At 50.7% G+C, this 22,187-nt stretch overlaps 2 protein-coding genes, 1 long non-coding RNA gene and 1 pseudogene across 9 annotated transcripts in view; 3 read left to right on the forward strand and 1 right to left on the reverse strand.

Annotated features, from left to right (window-relative positions):
- Positions 1-17,298, reverse strand: part of Ca5a (carbonic anhydrase 5A) — a 27,291-nt gene extending 9,993 nt beyond the window's left edge. The window contains exons 1-3 of the mRNA XM_005345787.3: positions 17,147-17,298; positions 13,246-13,443; positions 1,024-1,142 (exon numbers count right to left, since the gene is read on the reverse strand). Of these exons, the coding sequence (XP_005345844.1) occupies positions 1,024-1,142; positions 13,246-13,443; positions 17,147-17,285 (456 nt within the window). The 5' untranslated portion in view covers positions 17,286-17,298. The remainder of the gene's footprint in view (positions 1-1,023; positions 1,143-13,245; positions 13,444-17,146) is intronic.
- On the forward strand, positions 52-6,461 carry LOC113458515. The gene is made up of 4 exons (XR_003378877.1): positions 52-129; positions 444-535; positions 663-859; positions 6,212-6,461. It is a non-coding gene; the product is annotated as an uncharacterized LOC113458515 (long non-coding RNA).
- A 3,885-nt stretch (positions 17,299-21,183) lies between the features above and the next one.
- The window catches only part of LOC101997794, a 13,317-nt pseudogene continuing 12,313 nt past the window's right edge, over positions 21,184-22,187 (forward strand).
- The window catches only part of Banp (BTG3 associated nuclear protein), a 72,637-nt gene continuing 72,393 nt past the window's right edge, over positions 21,944-22,187 (forward strand). For all 7 annotated transcript variants that reach the window (XM_013354941.2, XM_013354956.2, XM_013354946.2 and 4 more), the window contains exon 1: positions 21,944-22,026. The gene's annotated coding sequence lies outside the window, so the exon portion shown is untranslated. The remainder of the gene's footprint in view (positions 22,027-22,187) is intronic.

A 22,187-nucleotide genomic window follows, 5' to 3' on the forward strand; every position in this document is an offset into this window, starting at 1 on the left:
GGGGCACTGTGCGCCCTCTAGTGGCAGTGTTTGCCAGTTCGGAATGAACAAGGCGTCATCGGCGGCTTTGACTCTAGTTCACTTCTACGACCAGAAGCTGATGAAATGGAAAGTCAATATGTTGAAAAGGTGAGCGGAGGAAGGCAGAGGGATGGGGCGGGGGGGGGGACGACAGAGATGAGAGGGGCAGCAGAGGCAACACCTAGAGAGGAGGGGTAGACGGAGGATTGACAATGTGAATACGGCAAGTTGGCCCTTCCAGAGCTGAGATGGAAACCCCTTGGTTTCTCCATTTCTCTCTGTGTTGGGAATTTTTCATGTTGGGCGGTTTCCAGGCACCGCCTGTTGGCTGCCACAACTTCAGAACCAATGCCTAATGCTCTTTTCCTTAACTTTCTCTGGTGGCCCCGCTTTGGGATGCTGAAAATATGGCCTTTGAGAAGATGATCTCTGGCTGGGGGTGTGGCTCAAGGATGGGTGGCATCTCCAGCTCTGCAGAGGAGGAGCAGGAGCAGGAGAAGAAGGAGGTGGAGAGGTAAGGGGAAGAGGAGAAAGGGAGGAGGAGGAAGGGGAGAAGGGAGAGAAAGGAGAGGATGGGAAGGAAGAGGAAGGGGAGTCGAGGAAGGGGAGAGGAGATCCTACTGTGGAGGTTTTCGTTCTAGGTGGACATGAGGCCACTAGTCCTTCAATGGAGCGAGCCCACAGCTGAGCACCGAGTTTCAGCGAGCTACATGACTTCTCAAAACCTGTCTCTTCTGTCCACACCTGCCGCACCTGCCCTCCACCCCAGGACAAGGCGACCATGATTCAGCTGTTCCAGCTGCTCCTATTGTTCTAATTGGCACAGAGGCAGCCCCAGGTCTCTGGAAATCCTTTAGGTCTAGGAACTGTGTGTGTGTGTGTGTGTGTGTGTGTGTGTGTGTGTGTGTGTGTGTGTGTTGGGGTAGGGTGGGAGGGGGGAGCGATGATCGCTGTAGTAGGCCTGACAGAGAACCCATGCTTGTGCTGTTGGCATTTACAAACCTCAGCTGGGTAGGCGTGGCCATCCACCACGTGCTCCGAGCCCCACGCATTCGCTGCTCCCCAGTGGAAGTGAAACTGCTTCAGCCTGTAGTGGTTTCCCAGGGGCCCACCGCTGATCCCTGGAAACAAGAGAAGGGACACTCGTGCCTGGGCTTTTTGTGGGCTCAACATTGTGTGCGGAGAGGGGAGTGTTTGGGGGGGCGAGGGCAACAGAAACACCCCCCCCCATTGGCCACCGAGACAGGGAGGTCTGTGAAAGGTGAGCCTGGCCTGGGTTTGGCTACCTAGGCCCGAGAGTGGTGCCTACCACAGCAGGGGCCTAGTAAACTCTAGGATAAGCAAAGACGGCGCCTGAGCACAGCTACTGGATGGCAGTAAGGAACCTGAGTCCCTGCAGGTTGTGCCACACATAGACACGGGTGGGGTTTCTGAGATGTGCTAATCCTACAACGATTTCCAAGAGCTTCCTTCTGAGGCAGGGGCTCATGTAGCCCAGGTTGGTGCTGAACTTCATGTGTAGCTGAGGCTGACTTTGAACTTCTGATCCTCTCACCTCTACCTCCTGAGTTCTGGGATTACAGGGGGGTGTCATTGCGTCTGCTTTTCTGCTGTCCTGGGGTTGGATGGAGACAAAGTCACTGCTGTTCAGTGTAGGGCTGGGAACCCATTTGACAAGCTCCAGGTGACTAATCACCTTTCTTCCGGCTGGTGACATATTTCCATTCAGCTGCCCGGCAGAGATCATGGAGCAACGTTGCCCCCTAGCTTCCTCTCGGGATCATGCTTAGGTGGCTTTCTTAGACAGCCCAGGACCATCTGCCTAGCAAGCGGGACCACCCACATGGACTGGACCCTCCCACATCAGTTAGCCGGCAAAGGCATCCCCCTCAGCCAGGACCACAGGCCAGTCTCATCTGAACTATCCTTCTAGTGACACCCCTTCTAGCTGGCTCTAGGCTGTGTCAAAGGCTGACCAGAACACAGAGTGGCAAACAGGGACAGTGCCATGTTGGGTGGAAGATGCCGTTGAGCCCCTCCTGCCACCCGCTGATGGAGTGTGCTTGCTTTTCCCCCGTGGAAACAGCTTGCAACAGGTAGCACCACACCACACACTAGGACAGAGGTAGCTTGTGTTTCTGCCAGCTTCTGAACAGGCCCCGGGCTGGCACAATCTTACTATCTCCTTACTCCAGAACAAGACGGTCACTTGAGAGTGTCATCAGTCTCATCCAGTTTTAAAACTTGTGCTGTTATCACCTAGCTCCAGAGATGGTCAGCACCTAAGAGCACTGGCTGTTCTTCTAGAGGACCAGGAGTTCGATGCTCAGCACCCACAGAGCAGCTCACAATCATCCATAACTCCATATTTGGGGGGTCTGATGCCCTCTTCTGCCTCTATGGCCACCAGGCTCACAAAAGGTGCATAGACACATTATGTAGGCAAGAACCCCACACACATGAAACAAGAGTTTTTAAAAATATACAGACGAGGACAAAGAAATAAAGAGATGGCTCAGTCAGTAAAGTGCTTGCTTTGCAAACACTTTAATATCTGAGTCTGGGCAGGGTATAGTGGTATACGCCTTTAATTCCAGCACTCGGGAGGCGGAGGCAGGCAGAACTCTGTGAGTCCAAGGCCAGCCTGGTCTACAAAGTGAGTTCCAAGACAGCCAGGACCATTACCCAGAGAAACCATGTCTCTAAAAACCAAACCAAACCAGAAAGCAAGGTCGATGGCTCCTGAGGAACAACACCTGATTCGAGAAGTTTTTCTCAGACTTCTACACGTGCACACACGTACACAACACACTCACTGCTGAATTACAGCTGGAATTTTTAATACCCAGAACCAGTCTTCTCCCCAGTGAGTGACAGTCTGACCAGTGGATGCCAGTTACACACTGGGTGTTGAGGTTCTGGTCGGAGGATGAAAGGGTCAAGGCAAATCTCAGCGGAAGCCGGGCGATGGTGGTGCATGCCTTTAATCCCAGCACTCGGGAGGCAGAGGCAGGAGGATCTCTGTGAGTTCGAGACCAGCCTGGTCTACAGAGCTAGTTCCAGGACAGGCTTCAAAGCCACAGAGAAAAACCAAAAAAAAAAAAAAAAAATCTCAGCGGAATTTACATTCCAGGATTCTGTTTGGTTTTCTTGGGGTACATGCAAAAGGGGCAGCTTTCACTGGAGGGGTGACATGCTAGGGTCTCCACCAAAATGGTGATGATGATGCCAAAGAAGGAGCAGCTGCATTCCTACCAGGCCTGTACCAAAAATCCTTGTCACAAAGTCACCCGTACCCTCCCTTCCTGGGGGCAGGGATGACCAGGATACAGTCAGAGGCAGAGGGAAGGGGCTCCAGGTTCCTGTCTTCCAGGACCATCCTTGAGTACCCACCTGGACTTGGAGGAGAAGAAAGTCACCCCATTAGAATAGAAAGGGACCTGAACTCCAATCATGGCCCTTTGACAGATAAAGTCTAAAGATCATCCTAGTTCAACGGGGGCCAGGCTTTGATTCCACACTCTCCCTGACAACATCAGAAGACCCTTTGCAAATTAGCCCCTATAAATTGGAGGTCTTGTCTGCTTCAGTGAAACACGGCAGCCCCTCAAAGGTGGGAGGCCTGATGAAGGGCAGCAAGGTGCTAGGGACCCTCTGGGACAGGAAGTGGTGACTCTTCTCTCATACCAACCAGGAGGCATCATTTATATCTAAGCAAGGACCTTGCTAGTTCTATGGGGACTACTCTGCACTGGGGATGAAGCAACCTCACTGAAAAACAACCCCAAAGGCTGAAGTATATAAGGGAAGGCCAGACATGGTCGTGCACACATTTAATCTCAGCACTCTGGAGGCAGAGGCAGGAAGATCTCTAAGAGTTCAAAGACAGCCTGGTCGACAGAGTTATTCCATGTCAAAGATACACTTGGAAGGCAGAGGCAGGCGGATCTCTGGGAGTTCGAGGCCAGCCTGGTCTACAGAGCTAGTTCTGGGATAGGCACCAAAGCTACAGAGAAACCCTGTCTTGAAAAACAAAACAACAAACAAAACAACAACAACAACAACAACAAAAAGAGTTCAAAGACAGCCTGGTCCACATGGTGAGTTCAAGGCTGGCTGGGGCTACACAGTGACATCCTGTCTGGACAAAAGACAAGGGTGTTTGAAGAGAGAGTACTTGGTGGCCTGCCCAGGAGGCTCAGTAGAAAGGCAAGTGGGGTTTCAATGTCTCCCAGCTAAGGAAAGTGACCACGTGACTTGCACTGGGCAGGAGAGGCTCCAGGAAAGCAAAGTCATGGGGGAGAGGCCAGAAATCTGGGGATCTCTGGGACTCAGATCTTGGAGCATTTTTGAGTCTGGTGCATTGCGGCCATAGTGCAGCCTCATCATTCACGAATGCACACACGCAGAGGAGCAGGCTGGGGCCCTTTCAAGTTGGAACAGAAAACTCTCACTGTGTCGGTGTTTCTAAAATTAGCCCTGACAGCCAAGCGGCAAGTGTGCTTATTTCAGGACTGGGAAGGCATCCTTCATGGCTCTTTCCGCTGTCTGGGTCTGCAGGCACAAGGGCTCTAGCTGGAACCCTTCTACAGAGATGATCCTGGCCTGCCTAACTCTTCATGCCTTCCAGCTTTGGTTCCCCTCTTCAAGAGTAGAGTCCCAGTAAGGATTGAGTCCCTCGGGAGGTATACTGTCCAGCATGTAGGAAGCTTTCAAGGAAATAGGACAGTAGTCGTTCATGTGTGTCTGGGGTAAGATAGCTGGGAACAAGTGTCACTGGCCAAACCTCCTTGCCCCGGTATTTTGTTTTCTGGTCTCCAGCTCTTCTAGCTGTCAGTGGTGAACACTTAGCACAAACCGTGAGGTGACTGAACGACAAGCTATAGGCTGGACACTGTGTAGGGAACTGGGTATTTCCCAAGGGACAACTCTATAGGACAGACGCTAGAAGGCCACCGTTGAGATGAGGACACAGAGTCTCAGGCTTCTGTGACTCTGATGAACAGCACGATAATAAATGATTTAGGGGGAAAGGGTTTATTTCACTTCCACATCACAGCCCATCACTGAAGGAAGTCGGGACAGGAACTCAAACAGGGCAGGAACCTGGAGGCAGGAGCTGATGGAGAGGCCTTGGAGGAGTGCTGGTTACTGGCTCGCTCTCCATGGTTTGTTTAACCTGCTTTCTTATAGAATCCAGGACCAGCAGTCCAGGGTGTGGCCACACCCACAATGGGCTGGGCCCTCCCACATCGTCATTCAAGAAAATGTACCAGGTCAATCTGGTGAAGGCGTTTTCTCAATTGAGTTTCTCTCTGCTGAAAGGACTCTAGGTTATATCAAGATAACACAAAACTAACCAGAAACTTAGGCGTTAAAGCATGTGTTTCAGGTGACCTGTTGACCCCAGATCCTATTAAACACTTCAGCAATTGACTTTGGTTGCAGAGTTCAAAGTCAAGCACTGCTACTTTCCTTGAGAGAAGGCTAAAGAATCAGATAAAACAATGTATAACTGACTTTTCATAATGATAACACAGTGACTTATTTAAGAGAAGAGGCAAACTGAGTCTTGAGAAATAGAGCCTTTTGCCAGTCTCAGCCCCCAGACTGCCCACAGCACGGTTTGTCCACTGAGGCCTGACTACCTGTCACCCTGTGTTCTCTGAGAGCAGATACTTCTGAGATCATGAAGATGAAATTGGGCGATTACATCAGCCAGACTCTCCAAGTAAAATCACAAGTGACATTCAATGCTCAGAGTGCCCAGCGATGACTGGTCGCCTCGCTCGGTAACAACAGCCGCTGTTAATAGCCACCTATTTGTAATTCGGGTCTTTTCTCAGGACACAGTGGACTTTTGGCAGGAACAGTAGCTGCTTTAGGGCTTAAGATTAGCATAAGAGAAGCTTGGGAAACTTCTTGTTAGTCAGAACCAGGAACAGCAGAGGATCTTGCGAAGGGTAGCGCGTTCCATGCCACCTCCGAATTTAACCAGTTGCCAACCTGTGCCAACAGTTGCCAAGGCCAAAGCTTCTCTGCTCCTGATCCTGTCTAGGTGAGGGCAAGCCACAGCTGGCTAACCGCTGTTGCCAGTGCTGAGCCACACAGAACCCAGACTTGAACACCAGGCCAAGCTAAGATCAGCTGGAGTGTGGTTTTACTGAGGTGTCTTCTCTGTATCTCATAGGTGGCATTTGCAGAAGAAGAAGACTTGTCTTACAGGAACAAAGGAAAGAACAAACGCAAACAAACGCAAGGTCCCTGGTGTCCCAAAGGACTTGGCACCCCACAGCCACTCACTGTTGCTGTGACTACTAAGAACGTTACTCAGTAATGATAATGTTATAATCAAGGTTACAGTTGAAGAACCAGCCTGCTTCCATTTTAGGCTTAAAGTATGGCTCAGTGGTTAGGAGCACTGGCTGCTCTTCCAGAGGACCTAGGTTCAATTCCCAGCACCCACATGGCAGCATACAACTGCCTGTAACTCCAGTCCCAGGGGATCTGACACCCTCATCCAGACATGCAAGCAAAGCACCAATGTACATACTATAAAAAATAAGTAAATTTAGAGATGTGTGTGTAATTATGAAATAATAAACTTTTAAAAAAGGTATCTTATAGTAAAGACAAACTAGGTTCACTCTGGTTTATGATTAAACCTGTTTCTCAAGCAGTGAGCAATGCCCCACCTGTAACCTTAACCACAAATGGTTCTGAACAGACTGTTCCAGGAATGGCAATCATGTCTTTGTTCCAAAAGTTGCTTGTAACCGTCTTGCAACTTTGTTTAAAAAAGTTAGATGGCCACCTAGGTTGTGATTACCTTATTCTCATTGCTTCTTATGTTCTGCTCCCGCAATCCCACCTATTTCTCCCCATTTGGAAAATTGGAACCCCTGAGCTATGAAAACCTTGTCTTTCCACTTAAGGAAATGTTCAGTCATTAGAGAAATACAAATCAAAACAACTCTGAGATTCCATCTTAAACCTGTAAGAATGGCCAAGATCAAAAACACTGATGACAATTTATGCTGGAGAGTTTGTGGGGAAAAGGGAACACTCCTGCATTGCTGGTGGGATTGCGAGCTGGTACAGCCCCTTTGGATGTCAGTGTGGCGATTTCTCAGAAAATTAGGAAACAACCTTTCTCAAGACCCAGTAATACCACTTTGGGGTATATATCTAAAGGATGCTTGATCGTGCCACAAGGACATGTGCTCAACTATGTTCATAGCAGCTTTGTTTGTCTGTTTTCTTTTTTCTTTTTTTTTTTTTTGGTTTTTGAGACAGGGTTTCTCTGTGGCTTTGGAGCCTGTCCTGGAAATAGCTCTTGTAGACCAGGCTGGTCTCGAACTCACAGAGATCCGCCTGCCTCTGCCTCCCGAGTGCTGGGATTAAAGGCGTGCGCCACCATCGCCCAGCCAGCAGCTTTGTTTGTCATAGCCAGAACCTGGAAACAACCTAAATGCCCCTCGACCAAAGAATGGATAAGGAAAATATGGTACATTTAAACAATGGAGTATTACACAGCAGAAAAAAATAACGACATCTTGAAATTTGCAGGCAAATGGATGGAGCTAGAAAATATCATTTTGAGTGAGGTAACCCAGAACCAGAAAGACAATTATCACATGTACTCACTCATAAGTGATTTTTAAACACAAAGCAAAGAAAACCAGCCTACAAACCACAATTCCAGAGAACCTAGACAACAATGAGGAGCCTAAGAGAGATTTACATAGATCTAATCTACATGGGAAGTAGAAAAAGACAAGATCTCCTGAGTAAATTGGGAGCATGGGGATCATGGGAGAGGATTGAAGGGGAGGGGAGAGGCAGGGAGGGGAACAGAGAAAAATGTAGAGCTCAATAAAAATCAATAAAAAAAAAGAAAAAAACCCTTGTCTTTCTCATATTTAATGCTGACTTTTTGAACTTCGCCTTAGGAGGTGGCAGCCAGTGTACACGAACCAAAAAGCTCGCTTTAATTAATTACTTGCTGTAATTAATTTGGCCATGATGATTTGGGTTGATAGTCTGTCTCCTCCCATCTTTGGGATTAACACAGCACCTGAAAGAGACATGGTTTCTCCCAAGGTAGGACCTTCCTGTACAGACTTTGTCAGACATGGCTTCAGACAAACATGCGTTATGAGCCAGGCATGGTGGCACACACCTGCAATCCCAGTTCTCAGGAGGCTGGAGGCGGAGGGATATCTTGAGTGTGAGCCTGGACTGGGTCACATAGTGAGTCCCAGTCAAAACACCAAGGAAGGAGACAAAGCAAAAAGGATGGAAGGCCGGCAGGTAGGAAGGAAGAAGCCAGCATCCATTAGAAGGGAGCCCCCCAAGCACTCTCTCCTCAACTTCATGGAGCATCTTGAGCTCATCAATCCACACCCCAGTGGTCAGACTCAGGGGTCCCTGGAGTCTTCTATCTACTGGAGATGCTCCCAGCAGGCCCCTCACCTAGCTAGGATCTGGGTCTGTTGGAAGACATTGCAGAGACCAGCGATACAAGCAAGGATTTCTTTCTCTCTCTCTCTTTTTTTTTAAATATAAATTTGTCTATTTTACATTCCGGCTGCAGTTTCCCCTCCCTCCTCTCCTACCAATCCCTCCTCCATTCCTCCTCCCTTTCTGTTTAGGAAAGCACAGGTCTCCTACGAGTATCAATAAAACATGGCATATTGAGTTGCCGTAAGACTAAGCACCTCCCCTGTAACGAGGCTGGGCAAGGTGACCCAGTATGGTGAGTAGGGTCCCAAAAGCCAGTAAAAGAGTGTTCCCACTGTTAGGAGTCCTACAAGCAGACCAAGCTATACAACTATAGCAGTAACAGTAACTGTAACCTGCAGAGGGCCTAAGTCAGTTCCATGCAGGCTCCCTGGTTGTCAGTTCAGTCTCTGTGAGGCCCTATGAGCCCAGGTTAGCTGATTCTGTGAGTTTTCTTGTGATGTCCTTGACCCCTCTGGCTCCCACAATCCTTTCTATTCCTCTTCGTCAGGATTCCCTGAACCCCACCTAATGTTTGTCTACAGTTCTGCATCTGTTTCCATCAGTTGCTGGATGAAGCCTCTCTGATGACAATTGGGCTAAGCACCAGTCTGATCACAGAGATAAGGAAGGATTTCTTTTTTTTTTTTTTTGGTTTTTTTTTTTTTTTTGGTTTTTCGAGACAGGGTTTCTCTGTGGTTTTGGAGCCTGTCCTGGAACTAGCTCTTGTAGACCAGGCTGGTCTCGAACTCACAGAGATCCGCCTGCCTCTGCCTCCCGAGTGCTGGGATTAAAGGCGTGCGCCACCACCGCCCGGCACGATTTCTTATTGCTGTTCTTACTGCCCTATCTCCAGGTCACCTATCCAGGTCTGAGTCTTGGTTTATCTGGGTGCTTCATGCTTCCTTTCAGTTTATTCTAACAGGCAGGCTCTTTCTCTGATGTGCAACTGGTGACCCCTGGTGGACAGAAGTGAAATCTGTAACTTCAAACTCCCAGACACGTGGCCGGGGAGCCTGGTCTGTGGTGGCCAAGGGCAGCACCCTCAAGAATAAAGCTGCCTAATGTGTCTTGGCTTTGGTGACATGTAGTGGAAATATTAGCTTAAGATGTGTTACATTTGTTTATGCTGTGGAATATTTGTTAAATGATGCAAAGATGTGTTAACATTCTTTCATGTTGTATTTGGTTAACTCTGTAAACCTGGTGTTGTTTTGCCTGGCTAAAACACCTGATCACTCGAGTAAGGAGCTGAACAGCCAATAGTTAGGCAGGAGAGAACTAGCTGGGGCTGGTGGGCAGAGAGAATAAATAGGAGAGGAAACCTAGCGAAGAGAGGGATGAGATGAAGATGAGGATGCCAGGGGCAGCTACCCAGTCAGCTGCAGAGTAAGAAGAAAAGAAAGTTATATAGAACAAAGAAAGGTTAAAAGCCTAGAGGCAAAGTGTAGTTAAAGAGAAATGGGATAATTTAAGCTAGAGAAGCTAACTGGAATCAGGTGTCAGAACCATCCCGGGAGGTGAGGTCGTCTTCTGACCGACACCAGGATTCAGCCTTTCCATTCCACTGTGAATTCCTGGGGGGAAATGTAATTCTTCCAAGTCTATGTTTCCATGTTCTGATAACCGAAGCGTCTCTCTTGGTTGTTTTCTTTCTGGCCAGGACTGTAACAGAGTGACCTCAGTTCACGTCAGCAATTCGGGTGTCACTGTTACACAGGTGCTTGAACTGACTGAATGTGTCTTAGTGATCAAGTTCTCTATGGTCAGAGAAAGCTCCCTTGAGCTCCGGGCTAGTGTCTGCTTCCTGCATCTTGGCATTCCCTCTTTTGGACAGCCTAGCAGAGGGCATGAAGCCAGCACTTGGCTGCAACCATAGTGGGCGAAGAGGTTCTGTACTGAATGCTTAATCCTTTGGCGGGGTTCCAGGTGCCCTCATTTTCAATCCCTCCTTCCAGTTCCATGGAGCCAGGGTGCAGCTTCAGTAACGGAGCAGCAGAGGGTTGACCAGAGGGCTGACTGGCCTCTCACACCCCCGACTGATAAGTAGATGGGGGCACACTCTGCCCTTTCTGCTCCCCAAGGCCCAGCTTGCTGCTCTAAACACCATCTCCTGCTCCCCTCCACCGGGTAGCTTCCATGGGGCGCTGGCTCCCTGGTTGCTATGTCCTGTGTGACAACCCCGCCCCCACGCCCTCTGTCTCCAAACTTTTCTCCCTACAGCTTCTCTGTTGCCTCCCTTGGCAAGGCCTTTAGTCCAGGGGTCTTCAGCCATTCACAGGCTCTATCTGCTTCCATGATTCATAGCCCTTCATGATTCAATGACAACCTATAAGAGACCACATCCCTTACCTCCGGAACAGTTCCTGGCTCCTTCTTTGATTCCCTGGGCAACTGTTCTGTGCCCCCTGCGGGTATGTGACCACAGTTGCTGGCACTGACCATGAAACTGAGACCCAGAGAATCACACTTTACATAAAATGGCCTCCAGACCATGTGCCTCCCCCACCCCCAACTTAACTGTCTGCTCAGGAGAGGCCTCTGTCTTCCCTCCTTTTCCCTCAGTTTTTGTTTGTTGTCTATTTTGTTTTGCTTTGTTTTGTTTTAAATGGAAGAGTCATTTCCTGATTCTGACTGGAAACTTTCTTGTGGTGTCATCCCCATCCCCTCTCCCCTCCTCCCTTTCTCCCTTCCCGATGTTTCCCACCCTCTCTTTCTGATTTCCAATGGAGATGAATGAAGAAGACAAGAGAATGAGGAACGTGGGAACTTGAGCTCAGCCAGAGAAGCCACAGGGGGGGACACAGTAAGAGCAGACCGGCCTGGATGGATGCGAGCCAAGAATGTGCTGCCAGTCTACATGATGCGTGACACTCAGATTCTTGCTGTCTGCGGCAGGATAGGGAGCATCCCTTTGATCCATATGGGGAAGGTGATGATGCCAGGGGTGGGGTCAGGCTGAGGTCAAAGTGGAAGGGTCATGGGGCTTGGAGCAATCAAGTCATGGAAGAGCTAAGGTCAGCTGGGGTAAGAGAGTGAGGATTCTCAGGAGCTGGCTTTCTAGACTCCTTCCCACTTCCGGGAGCCATGCCCTGAGGTCCTGTGGGGGGCTACGTTCCCTTCTCTTGTGCACATCTTGCTTCAGGTCAGGGTCACCCTCACACTGGCAACATACCGGTGGGAGTCACCCCTGCTTGGTGACCAGCAGTGGGACACTGGGCAGTGGCCAGAATTGGAGAGAGCCCTCTTCTCCAGCCGTTTGGTTGGAAACTGGCGCTGAACCGAGGCAGTTCATTTTGTTACCTCCAGGAAGTCCACCCAGGGAGGCATTTGTCACTCTGGACCCTGTTGGACTTCTCTGAATTGGAGCCATCTAAGTTCCCTCTTCTTTGCTTAAGGCAGTGAGCAACCAAAAGAGGTTTGAACTAACACAACAAACAGCTCACTGGGAAAGAGACCCGAGATGAAAGGCTCAGAACTCTAGCACGGTGGAGGTGGAAGCTGGAAGGTCTAGCGGTCAAAGTCAAGAGGTGGGGCTGATCTCAGCCACTGCATACCTTTGTCTTAAAGAGGGGTGGGAGTATGTGGGGGTGGGGGTGGGGTGAAATCAGGGGTCTGAGACTGAGAGGGACGGGAACAGTGGCAGGCAGTAGTGCCAGGACAGGCCCTCAGAGTGACTGAGGATGCTCTCCCGAGAGACTCCACCGCTAGAGATGCTGCTCCCTGGAACTTGAAGGTGCAGCGTGCAATGGCCACATCAAAGAGAGCTGCAAACCTGCGGAGTGTGGCTCTTATGCCCCTGCCCAGCCCTCACCAAACTTAACTAGTTTGTTTTTTCCTCAGCCTGGCATGGGAAGGGACCCTACTCTGTTTCTGGTTTTGTCCTCCCGAGGCGTCAAGACTCAGGTGACTGCTGGTGACATGCTTTCTCCCCCTTAGGTGAGCACCACCTCCCAGCCCTGCCCAGGTTCTCCTTCTTTGCTGAGTCTGTGACGTCATGAAAGACAAGAATGGCCGCTGTGTTAGTTACTTGTTGATTCCTGAGACCCAGCACCTCCCAGAAGCAACTTAAGATTTGTCCAGGTTTACATTGGCTCTCGGTTTCCAGAGGGGAGAGTGTGTCCATTGTGTCGGGGAAGGAGGGCAGAGCAGCTCTGTGACGGTAGGAGCAGACACCGGAGAAAGGAGGCAGGGGCTGGGGAGACGACTCAGTTACACAAGCCTGGGGACCTAATGCCCACATAAATAGCAAGTCACAGTGCTTGCACATGTAACCCCAGTGCTAGAGAGGTGACAACAGACAGAGCTGGGGCTCCCTGGCCAGCTGACCTAGGCTAGTGGGTGAGTCTCAGGCCAGAGAGAGATCCTGTGTCTCAAAAATCAAGGTGGACAGCTCCTGAGGATGGCACCTGGGGTTGATCTCTGACCTCTCTATGCACACGCATGCACACACGCACACACACACACACACACACACACACACACACACACACACGAGTAAGGAGAGGAAAGGGAAGGATTGAGGATAATATATGGCCCTAAGACTTGCCCCAGTGACCTACTTCCTCCAGAAAGGCCCCATCTCCCAATGGTTCTCTATACCTCAATGAACAGAGGCATCAGTGGGGGACCAGGTATTCAGGTGCTCCGGCCTAGGGGAACATTTCAGGTTCAAAGGTTGACTGCTTGGACCCCAGCCCCTAAATCCCAGTCCAGGCTCACCTGACTCCTCAGAGGAATCGTCAAACTCCACCTGGAAGAAGTAACCGGTGTTCCAGAGGTATCTGCAGGATGTCGCATCATAGGAGACCCTGAGCGGTGTCAACTGTGGGTCATACACACTGTCCCTCCATTGAATGTTGATGGGAGACTGCCGGGTGCCTCCCAGTGAGGAGACAGGACCAGTCCAGAGGGGGTGCCCTGGAGGCAGAGAGGATACCTTCACTGAGGGTCAGTAGGGCAGGCATGAAGCATCGAGACCCAGCTCTGAGAAAAAGACCCAGTAGGGAACCATGGGCACCCACGGCTTTTATTCCAGCACTCAGGAGGCAGAGGCAAGGGGATCTCTGGGAGCTTGAGGCCAGCTGGGTCCCCAAGCCTGGGATACTGTGCTCTATTAAGAGGGCCTTGGAGCGGCAGGGACCTCGACCACGTCTGGGGTAAGAGAGACTCAAGAATTTACATGTTACAAACCATGCCTTTGATTTTCCCACTGGGCAATGGGTGTTTAGCACAGCTGCAGAAGGCTCAGTTGAAACCACATGCAGGCGTGTCCAAAGGCCCTAGCAGAGCTCTCTTCCAGCCTGGCGTCTCAGGCTTCCCTGACTCAGAAACTCAAGGTGTGAGAAGCGTGGATATTTTCGGATCCGTTTGCTGGGCTGTGTAAATGAGATCACCAAGAGGGAAACATCTGTACTGAGCAGAGCATCTGCCGCGGCGACGTGAGGGGGAGCTGCTCATTGGACATGATGGGGAGCTGCTCATTGGTGCATCCAAAGTGTCCATGCCTCCTGAATATGAAATGAGTCTCAAATACTTACTCACATTAGCCTCATAGGACCACCTCTCAGAGCAAGATGAGGCTTGTGCTAGGTAAAGTTGGCCTCATGCTCCGGCCTGCTGGACCTCACCTTAATTCCAACTCTTGGAGGCAGAGGCAGGTAGATCTCTGTGAGTTTGAGGCCGGCCTGGTCTACATAGTGTTGGGGGATATTCAATCACACTGTGAACCTCGAGTTAGCATTTATGTTAATTAAATAAAATTAACCTTGGGTCAGGAGGCTAAGTTAGCAACTAGTTGACAGAAAGTAACCACTGAGTCTCAGAGGGCACCTGGAGGAGATGAGACACACCGGAAGTAATGGGGAGGGATTTGGAGTGGCTTTTTAAAAATTTTTATTTATTTATTTTGGCAGAGCAGAAGGACGTGCTTTTGGGAGACACCAGCCAGGAGAGAAGGTTTGTTAGTTGCTCTTCAGCCTCTCTAAGTTAGCAGGTTTCCAGCTCAGCCTTTGAGTCTTGAGTTTTATTTTATTTTATTTTTTTAAATATTTATTTATTATGTATACAATATTCTGTCTGTGTGTATGCCTGCAGGCCAGAAGAGGGCACCAGACCCCATTACAGATGGTTGTGAGCCACCATGTGGTTGCTGGGAATTGAACTCAGGACCTTTGGAAGAGCAGGCAATGCTCTTAACCTCTGAGCCATCTCCCCAGCCTTGAGTTTTATTTATAAACAGAACAGTAGAGATTTAGTTAAAGCTACCTTTAGCGGCAGCAACAGAGCCAGTGCCTGCAGGCACAGAATTCCCGCCAACATGGTGAGACTAGGGCCTGAGTCCAGGCTGCTGCTACAGAATCAGGCCCTAGCAGCGGAATCGCAATCCTGGCTGAAGTATTATTAATTATATTATTAATCCCATCTCTTAAAAAGCAGAGGCAGGCAGATCTCTGAGTGAGAGGCCAGGCTGGTCTATGGAGTGAGTATCAGGACAGCTAGGGCTACACAGTGAAACCTTGCTCAGGGGTGGAGTAGGGTAGGGTGGGGTGGAGAAGGCTTCTCTCAAGGACCTCGTCTTTGGGCTGAGCAGGTCACAGGAAGAGGAGACAGAAGAGGCCGTCGTTGGGGGCAGCAGTATTGATGTGTACGCATGCGTACAATCATACACAGAAGCACTGAGAAGACAGCTGAAGAGTTTCAGAGAGTGGCAGGGTGGGGGGCATTGGACCTTATGAAGATGGAAGGTGAGAACCTGCCAACCGCTGTCACCAGATGACTTCCAGGGAGCTGTCAAACCTTAAGGGCCAAACTTCAGACCCTGTAGGCATGACAGCTGTATCACTAAGTTCTGCCCCAGGTTGAAGATCCCCCCCCCCCCAGGCACATTCTGGAATAGTAACACTAGCAACAGCTGCCTGATGCTTCTCACAGCTGTTAGAGCCAAGGACTGCAGCAGCTGCCCAGTGCTGGGGTTAAACCTCAGAGCCATGAGCCTGGAGCCTGGAGCCAGAAGACTCTGCCTTATAAAACCCAGGGCAGTGGGCCCTTGGCTCTCAGAGGGTGGATCTGTGAGCCTCTGGCTCTGCCAGTCTTACCCCCAGGTAAGAGTCTCAGGGCCCAGGCTTCCAGCACCACAAAAGCTGCTTGCCCACAGTGTGTGTCTGGGTAGAACAGGATCTGGGCTTGCTGACTGGAAACAATGATCTGCCCTTTAACAACTTAGAGTGGTAAATACATCTCTCACCCTTCTGTGACAGCTGTGTAAGTTCCTCTGGGTGTGACATGACTACAGCCATCTTGGAATTAGAGCAGTTGTGATCATCCACAGGAGTCTCAGAATATGTTCCCGTTGACATTTCCTCACAGACAGAGTGGAAGAGAGTCACGAGACAGACCCTTAGCGGAGATCGCAGCCATTCCCACCCTCCTTGCTCTGTGGATATGGGTAATCCTTCTCTACTTGCACCTGGTCTTGGAAGGTGCTAGACTATAAAGAGGGTCCAGGCCACAGCCCTGGTGCAGGTTGTGTGGCAATCTAAGTGCGTGTACCCCCTCCAGTGTGGCCGGCCTTACAGGGAGTCTGGTCAGGGCTGGGTTCTCAGTCTCCAACAGGGTCTCAGAAGGTACTACACACCTGGGGACCCAGAAGGAGTGCCTGGGGGGCTGGAGAGATGGCTCAGCCGTTAAGAGCATTGACTGCTCTTCCAGAGGACCCAGGGTCAATTCCCAGCACCCACCTGGCAGCTAACAACTGTCTGAAAATTCAGTTCTGGTGGATCTGATACCTTCACACCAATGCATATAAAATAAAGTTAAATAAACCATAAAAATATATTTTAAAAAGGAGTGCCTGAAAGGATAGAAAAGGAGAGGGGGTGACAAGGTTCCCACCCTAGATCCTCCTGGGTGGGGGTATGATACGTGGGTCACAATAGCTGGTTTATGGAGGGCGGCTTGGATTTCTTACTCCCTGCATCTCTGAGTAGCTCCTGCCTCCAGAGTCTGGACACTGTGCTGGGACCACCGGGGGATGACGTTCATCACCCAGGCTCTTTGTCATCCTTTCAGGCCTGAGCTCCTGCTAGGCCAGGAGCAGGCTTGGAGGCCTGGGTGCTCCTTTGGTTCCCTTGGGGTTTGCAGACAGAGCTGTGTGCTGCTGGGTACCCTGGGATGAACAGCAGAACCTGCGTGCTTCTTGCCAGATGCTGGAGACAGCATCCATCTTGCCTGTCCTGTGGATGAGGAAACTGAGGCGTAGGGAGGCAGGGCATTTAGTAAAGCTGTGACCTCTTTAAAGTCACCTGTTGACTACACTTAGGGCTGGGGCCTGGCCCTTCCAAACGCAGAAGCCTGAAGTCTTTAGGCCAGGCAGCTCGAGTGTTGAGTCAGGACACACATTTTACAGGAAGTGCCTTAGGCCCAGTGGAGGCTTGGAGCACGCCTCTCCTCTCTTTTACCTCGGACCAGAGTGAAGTGCCTCACTCAGGGCCACCAGAGACCAGAGACACCTTACAAATCAGGACGGAAGCCAGTTTGCTTTGGGCCGTGTTCCCTCTTAAAGCCATCCTAAGGACTGCGCTGACATTAACCCACTCCTGGGAGAGCCTAAGGGTCTACTTACGGGCACAGCTGCCGCGTTTCTCTGCACAGGAATGCTGGAAGCACTGGAGCTGTGCCCTCACGGCACAGAGAGGCCCCATGTGCCTGAGGATGGCTAAGGGCTTGTGGGGGCCTCTCCCCAGCCTCGTGGCTCTGAGCATAGTGTGACAGTTCCCCACCGTCCACTCTTGTTTGATCAGTGGAGTGGGGTGGAGTGGGGTACACCTCTGGTGTTTTTTTTTTTTTTAGGAACTCATCAAAACCTCTGAACCTAGTGGTTAAATTTCAACTCTTGCCTGTCCCAGGTCAGGAGTGGACGACTGTGGACCAGTGGCCTTGGCTGGGAACAGGCCACTCAGGTCACTGATAAACAGCTGGGCAAGCTTGCCAGAGAGTTAAACTTGACGTGGATTCCCCAAGAGCACCAGGAGGGATGTGAGGGATGGGCGAGGGTGAAGTCCCCGTTCCCTGTGGTGTTGACCCTGTTCTGGGGACATGTAGCACAGACACAGAACTGTCACATAGGTGGAAGAAGAGGGCAGGTTCAAGAGCTTAAGGAGGGTGGAGCCACAGTGGCTAAGTGGGGGCTGCGGCTGGATGATCTGATTGCGGAGGCGAGGTGGCTGGAGATGCCCTGGACCCACAGCATAGACCCCACCTGATCCACATATAGTTCCTGAAGTAGGATGCTGTGTAGCGGGTGAAAGCCTGGACTCTGCCCAGAGGTTTGCCACCAACACCAACAGTGTCCCTTTCATGCATGAAGGGTCCACATAGGGACACGGTGTATTTGGTGGCCCTGGCCATGCTGCTTGGAGCAGCCTTTCTTAAAGGGGTCCACAGGGACGGGAAGGTATGGAAGAAATGTCATCGTTACTATTGTTTTAGGCTTCGAGTCTGGGAGAGTATGGGGAAGTATCACATCACAGACTTCAGGTCTTAGATCTACAAAACCTGGATGATTGGGATGAAGTGTGAGTGGGCTGTGGGCTCAGGAATGGGAGAGAGAAGGAGAGAGGAAGGAAAATAAAGGACACACAGAGAGAGACAGAGACAGAGAGAGAGAGAGAGGAGGAACAGAATTGTGCTTTTTATTTTGTATTGTTTTTAATTTTTGCCTTTATTAATTTTATTTACATTCAGTCATATAATCAATATGTTCATTTTCAAAATGGAACAAAACTTAAATTACATCTTATTTATTTCATGCATATGTTTACCCAGCCACAAGTGGAGGTCAGAGGACAATTTGTGGGAGTCAGTTCTCTCCTTCCACCATGCAGGTCCTGGGCCATTCGCCTTGGTGTCAATCACCTTTACTAGGTGAGCCATCCTGCTGGCACAAATAAATTCCTTTTATTTTAAGCTGAATTCTACACAGGGGCATTTGTCTCTTTTCTGTAGATGTGGGGAACTGCTTGGAGTAGTGGCCTGGGTCAGGAGCGCCTCCTAGCTGGCAAGAGGCTGGGCCAGGATGCCAAGGATTTTGAGCCCATCCCACATCAGTACTGAGGAGATTGAACCGAAAAGAAGGTGCAGCTAAGAGTGCAGCCAAGCAGAAGATCTTCAGGCACATGTGGGCACTAGGCTGCTGCTGAAGATCTGGGACACACAGGAGGAATGCAGCGGCTGCCTGGGGCACACAGAAGGGCCTGTCACCCAGCCTCTCAGCTGGCTACAGCCTGGGTTCCAGAACAAAACTTTGTCTCAAAAAAGGAGCTATCTGGGGCTGGAGAGATGGCTCAGAGGTTAAGAGCACTGACTGTTCTTCCAAAGGTCCTGAGTTCAATTCCCGGCAACCACATGGTGGCTCACAACCATCTGTAATGATATCTGGCGCCCTCCTCTGGCCTGCAGACATACATGAAAGGAATGCTGTATACATAAATAAATATTTTAAAAAAAAAGGAGCTATCTGTTTGACCACCTGAGTTTGATCCCTGGGACCCAGATGGCAGAAGGAGAGAACTTCTCTCATTTCCACGAGGTGCCACGGCACTCGGACAAGCCCCTCAGCATACACACAGAATAAACAAACTTAATGTAAAATCCAGGACATCGAAAGAAAAGAGGATTGGGGAAACGACACAGTTGATAAAGAGCACACCCTGCAATCATGAGGAGCTAAACGTGAGCCCCCGAACCCAGGTATAACAGCCAGGCATGGTGGGTGGGCTTGTCATTCCAGAGCTGGGGAGGCAGAGACAAGTGGACCACAGGGGCTCACTAGGCAGTCAGGCAAGCCTACCCTGCAAGCTCTATTGATATACCCAGTCTTAAAGAAACAAGATGGAGCCGGGCGATGGTGAAGCACGCCTTTAATCCCAGCACTCGGGAGGCGGAGGCAGGTGGATCTCTTTGAGTTTGAGACCAGCCTGGTATACAGAGATAGTTCCAGGACAGGCTCCAAAGCCACAGAGAAACCCTGTCTCGAAAAAAAAAAAAAAAAAAACAAGATGGGTGATTGTCGAGGGGCACGGATATCACAAATACTCATGAACAGCAGGGCGATGGTGGCGCACGCCTTTAATCCCAGCACTCAGGAGGCAGAGGCAGGCGGATCTCTGGAAGTTCGAGACCAGCCTGGTCTACAGAGCTAGATCCAGGACAGGCTCCAAAGCCACAGAGAAACCCTGTCTCAAAAAACCAAAAAAAAAAAAAAGAAAAGAAAAGAAAAAAATACTCATGAACACTCATGCGTGTGTACACACACACTTCACACACTCAAGACCCTGGTTCCGCAATCTTGCTCTAATTAGTTTAATCTCTGATTGTGACCTAATTTTAAGGCCCGTGGCTCCTTATTCACCCCATCACTGCTGGCTAGTTGTTACCACTCTGCCCGCTCGTCACCGCCCACTCATCACTGTGTGCATTTGAAGTCTTGGGATGGCAAAGAACGTAAAGCTAAAGGCATGGGTGAAAGGGAGGAAATGAGGGTGCCCGGGCGAACATACTGTGAATGATGTCACCATTACTTTGTTTTCCACGCAGTCAGGCGTTCATGCTCAGAATTCTCACAGTTAAAGGGTTAAGCTGGCTGGAGTAGGCTGGGAGTAGGCAGTTCCTCCAGGAGTCTCTGCCCAAGCTCCTCTTGGTTCAGCTGGAATCTCAGATCTTTATGTTGGAGACCACTTTGCAAAATGATTGGGATACCACGTGTAAAGAGACTTTTGTATAGGTCGTGGGGATACACTGTGTCTGGAGGTCGGATAGTTGGGTGGGCGAAAAGGAAAGGACCCTACAGGCTAAGGGCTTTATTGGAGTCCAGGGTGTGAGTCTTGCAGCTTTCCTGAGGCTCCTTCATCTTTTGGCTAAGACTGGGTGCAAACAAATTTCATGAGGTAGTTTGAGCAAACAGGTTGTTGTAGGAGGCTACATACAGCTGTGAGGTGTCCATGGGACATATCTGCCCTGTGTGCTAACTTGGGTGGCTTCATCAAGTAGGTTGCATCCTGCAGTCCCAGGGGCCGGAGGTCACCAGAAAAAAGCCTTTACAAGAAAGAGACTCATAGCACAGAAACGCTGTCCGTGGTGATGGTGCCTGCTCCCACGAGACTTTTCTACTTTTCTACGCATTCCTCAACCCCACAGCCCACCCCACCGCCGCGTCAAGATGTGGCTGTCCTGGAATTTGCTATGTAGTCTAGGCTGCCAACTTCCTTTCTACATGGATGCGGGGCAACTTAAAATGGTAAGACGCCCAAAGCCTGCCCTCCTGGCTCCAGCCGCCACCTCCAGCCGCCACCTCCAGCAACTTCTCAGCCTCTTTGGACTTCATTCTCTTCTCTGTAAATGACAAGTCTCATTTTAAGAGCACAGTTCCTGGTCGAGGTCTTCAAGACATTGTGAGGCAAAGTATCCCAGGACCAGCACCGGGACCGAGCGCAGAGGTCTGGAAGGGTGTTAACTCAGTAGGGTCGCCCAGCTGGTGGCTGCACTGAGTCACTGAGTCATGACTTTCACCAGGGGAAGGGGACAGGAGACTTAAGGTCAAGTTTTTCTTTCCAAGTGAAAATAGCTCCCGGATCCTTGTTTGGAGGGTTGCTCACTGCGAACATGCGGAAGGAGCGAACCCGGAGAGGAACGTGAATGAGAAACCAAGTGCAGAGACAGCCAGTAATGGCATTTCTGGGAGAAAGTGCACATCAATGCCGCAGAAGCTCCTATTAAAGGATACATAAGCATGTCACATATAATCTCTATCACCGCGACAATGTCCTGCTTGCCCACACCGGAGTAGGATCACTTTTGCGACAACGTCACTAAACGAGCCCGGAACGTCTGAGACCGATCCTCTCAGCTCGAGTAGGTAGGATCGGTTTTGAGACGCACAGTCTATCTGAGCAGCTGTCACTACAAGTCCCAGCAGCCCTCAGGGCAGGGAAGGGACGCGGCTGCCAGAATCCGGATGAACTACAAATCCCAGCAGGCAAATCATAACTGCGGAGACTACCTGTCCCAAAATACATCGCGCCACACAAGCCTATCCTGGGATTTGTAGTCATCGGACAGCATTAGCATCTATTCACTCCCCCTCAGAAGGACGTTCATTTCTCAGATTTCTCACGGGAGAATTTACTGCTTTAGCAAAAATCACGGGTGCGATAGGGGAATTAAAGGCCTTGGGAGTCAACTCTCGGCCCACGGGAGGACAACTGCGCATGTTCACCGGAGTCCGTCGGTGAAAGCGCGCGCTAGAGGCGCTCAGAGCAGGCTCCGCCCCTTGTCTGCCTGGCTCCTCCCTCGAACCCCGAGCCTAGGGAGCCTGCGCTGAGGGCGGGGCGTAGGGCGCGGGGAGGTGCTCGCCGCGCCTGCGCAGAGCGGCTGCTTCTCTCGCGAGGACGGACGCCATTATCGCATCTCCCCGACAAACACCACGAGAATTCCGCAGCCCACACGGTAATTGCAGCTCCCGCAGCCGGTCGCGCTTCCACTCCCCCTTCCCGCGGGGCGAGAGAGAGAGCGAGAGCGAGATCTCCGTCCGCCCCCGCCCCGCCCCGCCGCCAAACGTCGCCAACGGCCGCGGGCCGCACGCCTGGCCGGGTGGGGGCCAGCGGGCC

Source organism: Microtus ochrogaster, chromosome 4 (genome assembly GCF_000317375.1).
Source record: "Microtus ochrogaster isolate Prairie Vole_2 chromosome 4, MicOch1.0, whole genome shotgun sequence".
NCBI classification, from domain to species: domain Eukaryota; kingdom Metazoa; phylum Chordata; class Mammalia; order Rodentia; family Cricetidae; genus Microtus; species Microtus ochrogaster.